This window comes from Chaetura pelagica, unplaced genomic scaffold (assembly GCF_000747805.2).
Source record: "Chaetura pelagica isolate M959 unplaced genomic scaffold, ChaPel_1.0 scaffold438, whole genome shotgun sequence".
Classification (NCBI taxonomy): Eukaryota; Metazoa; Chordata; class Aves; order Apodiformes; family Apodidae; genus Chaetura; species Chaetura pelagica.
In genome coordinates this window covers 753,859-761,270 of record NW_009954113.1, presented here as the reverse complement: position 1 = coordinate 761,270, position 7,412 = coordinate 753,859, and the positions used below count along the sequence as shown (strand labels likewise).

Below are 7,412 nucleotides of genomic sequence, written 5' to 3'. Positions count from 1 at the left end.
GGGAAAAGCCCAGCAGGAAAAAGTTGTTCATTTTTTGGCTTTGTCTCATGTCTGTGAGGCTGGGATCCCACATTGTTTCTTGTTTTGTGCTGTAAAGTAACATGAAGCTATGGATAGTTTGTACACAGAGTGGCAAAGAGTGCTGAGCACTTAGCAGGAATAGGTAGCTATTAAAGTCTGAGGTGATAAATGGGAAATACTCCCTAACACTTCTGTTTCTCAAGGAGTAGCACTAAAAATGAAGCTTGTTTGTTGTATGTTCTAATGGGTACTGGAATCTGATGCATAAATCCTCTCATTTGCTGTCTGTTGAGAGGGTCATATATTAATGTGTTAGAGAATAAAGGAAGCGTGAGCTTTTAGCTGTCAGAGATGGAAATTCAGGAGTTCTCCTTTAGGCTGTGATGAATTAATGGGCAAATCTGAATTAGTATTTATGTTTATGTAAGAGGGCAGTGCGAATATGACTGCCTTTCTTGGATCTCCGTGAATCTACTACCATAACTCTTTTTGTTTGAAACTAATATTAATAATATTTGAAAATTCTGAGTAATGGAATATTGGTTTTGAAACTAATATTAATAATAACCAAGTGGCCACAGACTTCAAAACTTAAATATAAGTACTGCTATTATGGCACGGTCTCTACTGGAAGGAGGACAATTTCCAACATCTTGCTGAACAGTCTTGCAAGGAGACAGAAGGCCAGTTTGAAAGTTTAAAGGCAGTATTCACAAGGGCAGCAGTGATATGGGACTCGCCTCTTCTGAGGGAATGGCAGTATAATCTGGAATGCAAAACAGGATAAGCTGCTGGATATGAGATAGACCTGATGAGCTGCTCTTTAGTATTACTTACAGTGGCACCACCTACAGTGAGAGGTAGGTGGCTAAGATGTTGTTTTGCCTAATTAAAAAGCGAGGAGGTTATATGACTTTGCCACAGTGGAACTGGGCAACTGGGAACTGGGAATCACATGTAGATTTAAAAAAAAAAAAAAAAAAAGAAATTTTTAAAACCACAATGCCTGCACTCATTTTGAATGGGACTTGAGCTGTGTTAAAAAATAGAATTAACAGAGTATTTATATGTCTATATAAGTAAGGCAAGTTATAATACTTCAGAAGTGTCTTGTGTTTTACTGTATTCTGTTGGCATTGCTTCTTTTCTTTTATGAAACTGGAGGTTTGTAGGTAGTTTGGGGTTAAAAAGGAGTCCAGTGTTTCTAGGCAGAAGTAAACCCTGTGTTGGCTGCCTCTGATTGACATAGTTAGCTCCTGTCCCCCCACCAAAGTTTTCTATAACCAGGTCGTGTTATGTTTGTTAATGTGAGTATGTGCAGTCATGTGTCATCCTGCCCTGATTTGAGAGTAACTTTTTTGAAGGAGATTTTTATACATTCAAAGTTACAGTGTAATAGAGTATCTTCTGTTCTGCCTTGCTGAGTATGTGAAGCATGACAAAGGTGAAAACAGGGCTTTTCACATTCAAAGCTGAGCTTTGGAGGTAGACACCAGACAAGGGCACTCATCGCCAACGGGTGTAAATTCCCTTCCATAGTTGTTTCTCGGGTTTCGTTTTTTTGCCTTTTTTTATTTTTCAGCAGTGACTAGCTGTGTGACTGATCAGTTGTGCTGCCCAGAGCTCTGCACAGCAGCTCACAACACAGGCACCTCTTGTCACTTCAGTTGATGGCACAGAAAGTGTGTTCAGGTTTGGGAGAGCCCCAGTTACACACAGAACACTAACTCAGAGGACTTGCACTAAAATCTGAAGGTTATTGAAAGAGTGAATTTGGTGTCTTCTTCCTGTACTTACTCAAGATGCATGGAATTTGTTCCCACATCTCATTCCAAGTGTCATAAAAATTAGGACTTGTCTGAAGGAGGACGCGGTTTGCTCTGCGAGAGGGTAGGTGTGTGGTGGCGCTGGTGGCAGGATTCAGAACATCAGAAGGGAGTATGGTGTGACCTAGATACACACTCTGAAAGAGGTCTGGAAAAACATTTTCCACCTATTTTTTTAATCTCGTCCACCTGACTGTGGTCAGGGCTTGTGGGCCAATTGCTTCCAAGCTTTTGAACTGAGAAACATTCCTGACCCTGAAATGGCAAAGAAGAGGCTTTCAAGTAGGATTTCTGCTACTCAGAAATACTTTATTCTCTGGATCTCAAACTTTGAACTAACGGAATATCAGTAGGCTCCTTCTCCTCTTAGTGTGCTAACAAAAGCAAACTGAGGCCACTGTTTTATTTTTATATTCAGCAGTATTGTTGCCTCCTAGACTTCAGAGTCCTTCTTTCTGTGAGCAATTGTTTTTATTCTCCTGTATGAAACAGCTAACGGATCTTCAGCTGCACATTCCATATTGTCACGAGCTTTTTGCATCATAAGCCCAAATGCTTTTTTGTCTGCCAGTTACCACAGTCTCTTCTGTCTGTCGTGTTTGTGCTGAGTTCTCATTGTCATCTCTCCAAGCATGGCCTTAAAGAAAAACTTATTTTTGTTATCATTAAATTTGTATGAGATATTAGTTCCTGCTGGCCCTGATAGCTTGCAAGTGTGCTTGCATGTCTTCAGTTCTTCCTGCTTTTTATACTCTCCATGTTTTCTGTTTTGTCCTGCCTTTACTGAAGTCTCTTTTTAAAAGATAATATAGCATAATCTGGAAAGTGGTGTTTTGCTCAGCCTTCTGTTTTAGCCTAAAATAATGTAACAGATTTTGTTTTCATGTTTGCCAAGTTACATTTCTGTCACTCCTTTAATGTGCTCTGAATTTGCTCTGCTATCAAAAGCCCTGCCTTGACCGTGCCCTTCAGCTCATGTTCCTGTAGTTCAAGTGCCCTTTGTCTCATGCAGATACACAGCCAGCTGAATTGGCTCAGTGCTCAGGCAGGGAGATGTGTGGGTGCTGGTTGTGTCTTGGCAGGGGTGGTGCTTGAGATTGGTGAGGTAGCTGTGGGGGGACCCAGTGCCTGGGTGCAGTCACACTGGGTCAGAGCACAGTGCGTGGGACACTGGTGAGGTGTGAGGGGAGAGCTCAGGGGCATATGAATTCACAGTAGTAGATAGAGGTTAAATAATATCTGAATTTGTGCTGCTTCTTGAATGAAATGTCTAAGCCTTCATTGAAGTTTTGGAAATAAAAAAAATCTTCCCTGTAGCTTACACTGCATCTGCCTTTAAAGTTTTGTCACTTGTGACTTGCAGTGAAAGTTCATAGTCCCTATAGAAATATTATCCAATTAGAAGTAAAATTCCCCAGTTCCTTTTGGGTCATTGTGAAATAATTGTTCTAAAATGAATCTAAGTGTGTACAGATTGTATTTTGGGAGAGTTAATTACAAACTGTGTGGTTCAGGGATTTAGTGCAAGAAGAGGAAGAACAGTTGATGGAAGAAAGGAAAAAGAGAAAAGAAGACAAGAAGAAGAAGGAAGCTGCTCAAAAAAAGGTAGAGCAAACATTAAAAAATAAACCCCTGTGCTAGTGGGTTACTTATCTTTCATTACTACTAAAGACTGTTTTAGCTGCTGTTATTCAGAAGTATTTTCTTGTTAATTGAGTGGTTTAAGCTTTAAATGTACTGCTAGTTACTCAGTGGTACCAGACATGCTGAACATCTGAATTGGCTTTGTGTACAGTTTTTTCAGAGTCAAAATGTTTTTCTGAGATGACCATTCTTTTTCCTGATTGTCAGCTGAAATGGTTTCAAGTTTGAAAACTTCCTCAGTGTTAACACACTTATTAGTAGAATAAAACTACCAGGTTTTTTTAAAACAATGTATTCCAGCTGTATCCTTAGTTTAATTATCTTCTTACTCTTTAGTATGGAAATATACCTGTCATAACATGATTTGCATTAGGGAAGGTAGATACAAATGAAGCTCTTGGCAGCAGAGGTGTTTTGGGATGGAAACATCAGAAGTGCTTGTAAACATTTGAGAATTCCTGTTTCCTGTCAAGATATTAATGATGGCCCTTGATTCTAAATGTTGACCCTAATGGTGAGAGGAGCTTGTAAATCTGTTTTTAAAAACAACATGTCCATTTCAGGCTTGTGTGCTAACTGGCAGTAGCAAAGTGAACCTGTTTAACAGTTTGTCTTTTTTCCACTAATTAATATTAGATATATATAGTAAAAAAAAAAAATAAATCGGTAGTCACCTTTTCTTGTTTCCTGGCCTAAATAAAATTGTTCATTGTGCATCTGTGCAAAATCAAGTATGTCTAATCTTGCAACAAAGCTGAATGAAATAGCGCTGGAGGAGTGGTCTGAGGGAGGTGTTTGCTCTTCTTTCAGACTGAGAGGTTCTTGGCAGTAGCTGACAGCAAAGCTGCATAATAATTTTTGGACCTCAATTTTAAATTTATAATTTTCCTCTTGAAATTATTTTTTTAATAAAAATTGTAATGAGAAAGAAATTTGTTTACATGTAGAATTTGAGTCTTCTAAATGACTGGTTCTTAGCTGACTCCTTGAAAATTCACTATTTTGAAGAGTCTGAAAAGGCATGTTTGAGAGTGAAGTTTGTAGAAGAAATAAAAGCATGAATATTTTTTTTGAAGTGACCAGACCATTGCCTAAAATTAAATTTTGCAGGAGGTAGCCTTGTCCTGCAGCCCTTTCTCTTCAGTGATTTCTTTGGGTGCCATGGGTAGTCAGAAACAGCAATATACGCCGCAAGCCATTGGCTTTATTTGTGCTTTCGTCATTCCAGTGGCTGGTGCATCAGAATGGATTTCCTTCAGAAGAGATTTTGCACTCTTCAGCTATTTTTAGCAATCTCTAAGACCATAAATAAGAAATGGAAAAGCCAACACTCAGGCTTTCGTAGGAGCGAGAGGCTGCATTTTGAACTGCTGGACAGTGTAACTTTTCTGTTCGTATCCTCCTGGTTTCCTGAAGGGAAGGGAGGCCACAGCATTGCAGAGTCATCAGTGAGGTTTCAGTAGTCAGCCCTAACAGTGCTGATGTCTGAACCCAAGTTGTGCATCAAATCAGTGAATCAATACATTTGCCTTTCATTCATGCAGTTTTTTCCTTCTCATGATTTGAATTCTAGACAATCATAGCTTAAGTATTATTGCAGATTTATTGCATGCTATGAGTATATGCAGTATCCTAATTTAATTGGGTCATATACAGCAACTCAAATGACCATATCAAATTAATATCATCTTGCTTTGACAACAGTGCATTTTAAAAGTCCTAATTATGAAAACTCAAGTTTCAGTTACAAAGAACTCTGTTTTTTTTCTTTTGAGAGATCCTTTATGAAGTCAGCTTCCCTGTTTTATAGTTAAAACCACACAATTAAGGTGTATTTCCATACAATAAATGTTTCTCTCCCCTTTTTTATCCTATGATAAATTTTTATTCCAATGGATTTCTCACCTTGGCTCTATCACAGGTGTAACCACTTAAATCTTGGAAATAAAAGGCTTAAAGCTTTAAAATTTACTTTCTTACTTCCTTTAAGTTTCTAGGTCCCTCCCTCTTGCCCTGCTGGATTCAGCAATAAAAGTCAGGGAGGTTCCTTGCTCCCAGGCACAGTTTTAACTCACTTCAAACATCTTAATTTGCAAGTTTAATTCAGTCTGTTTGATGTAGCTATCTTTCAAATTAGTTTTGTCTTCTATAACATTTAAACAGCTTTCTAGGTGTGAGGAATAACAGGCCCAGGTTGGTTAGAGAGGCACCTCTGAAGTAGATAATTAAATAACTTTAAAACATTTTTAAAAGAGGAAAGTCAACAGCTAATGTTACTTTATGGACTGGCAGGTGCACATGTGGGTTTTCTCTTATCTGCACAAATCGCTGACACTTCTTTTTTCTTCTTCTAGGCCATTGAACAAAAAATCAAAGGTAAGTTACTTTAGAGTTATTTCTATTCTGTATATTATTTCTGCATTTTAAAAGATGTTGAATCAAACAGGTCACTTGAACAATCTTCTCAAACTGAAATATGGGATCCTTCAAACTTCAGTTGCACTTTTTCAAAGAGTGGCCACAAAAGACTAGAAGAGTAATGGCTTAGGGTTTATTCCAGGGATTGGAACCTTCTGTTTTTCCTATTTTCCATTCTTAATTACTCACACAGCACCAGGCGTATACATAATGCCTTGGGTTCTTTTCTCTATTTGCCTTTTTCTCGTGTTTGACAAGTGACACTCCAGCACTTCCAGTATGACCATGTCTGTATAGATCCACATAACGGATCTGTTGAAACTTAATTTCCAAATATTCTAAGTGCAGCTGAGGTAGAGAACTCTTGATAGATGAGTAATGGACACATCTGGTTTTAACTGTTGCATATGGAGGGTTCATCCTGACAAAATGATGGAGATGTTGGTGTCTAAATTCCAGTGTCCAGGGGCAGGCTGGGAACACTGTAGGTACTCTGACTGGGTTTATGCAGATCTCCATTCCAGCTGGCTTCCATAAAGGGGAAAAAAAGGTTCTTTTCACTTTCTTTTTAATTCTAGCACACGACCTGTTAGTTGGGAAGTGGATAATAATTGCATAAATGATCATGTGGAGTGCTTGCTGAATCCCTGTTTTCTGGGAATCTTTGGTTTAATTTAATACTTGAGCAATGGTAGAAAGTGGAACTGAGAAGCCCTGCTTAGCAGAGATGCAATTACCCTTGGAAGAATCAAAACATGTTTGAAGTGCTGTTCTGGCATGAAAGTAGTTAAATGGTAGAGGACATACTGTGCTTGAGAAGAGGCAGAGAAACAAATGGAAGTGTCCAGTGCTGAGGGGTGTGTTGGAAGGAGCATCCTGGTTGGCGTGTGGTTGGGATGGAGGAGGCAGGTTCTTTGCAGAAAACACGTACCAGTTCTGCCGAGGGCTGCAATGCCAGTCACCAGGTGTTGGGGGACACCTTTGTGTCCATTTAGTGCAGTGTGGACTTTGCTGTGTGTGTTTCAGTGGAAAAAAAATAGTAGAGTGAGTTGGATGCTGAGGTGTTGGTGTGTGATGCTGTGTGGGGGGAGCGGCACAGCCTGGCCCCGTGTCCTGGGGGGGTCTCTCTCCCCCGTGCTCCCCAGAGGCTGGGGTTGGCACAGAGGGTCAGGGTCAGGGCAAAGGGAGCTGCAGGGCTGGGTGGTTGCAGGAGGGTTTGTGCCCATCCCTGCCATGGAAGCTGACAGCCCATGTAGAGAGCTGGCCAGGGGGCTCATTGGACTGACGGGAGGCCCTGGCCTCCCCAGCCTGACTCTGGTCACTGCAATCAGTTGGGAGTTCTATTTGTCTTTCAGTGCAGGACTGGGTACTTCACAAAAGTCCTGGAAGAGTAATAGAATTAATAAATACTCCTCACTTGTTTTTTAAAGCACCCTTTTTCAAGCAGTGCATGGAATTGCATTTGAAGTACAGACTAACCTTTTGTTTTCTTCTGTCTATTCC

General features: G+C 39.9%; 1 protein-coding gene across 1 annotated transcript in view; it reads left to right on the top strand.

Annotated features, from left to right (window-relative positions):
• The window catches only part of TNRC6A (trinucleotide repeat containing 6A), an 86,672-nt gene that overhangs the window by 45,369 nt on the left and 33,891 nt on the right, over window positions 1–7,412 (top strand). Inside the window, 1 exon segment of the mRNA XM_010002596.1 lies at window positions 5,846–5,867. Coding sequence (XP_010000898.1) covers window positions 5,846–5,867 — 22 coding nt within the window.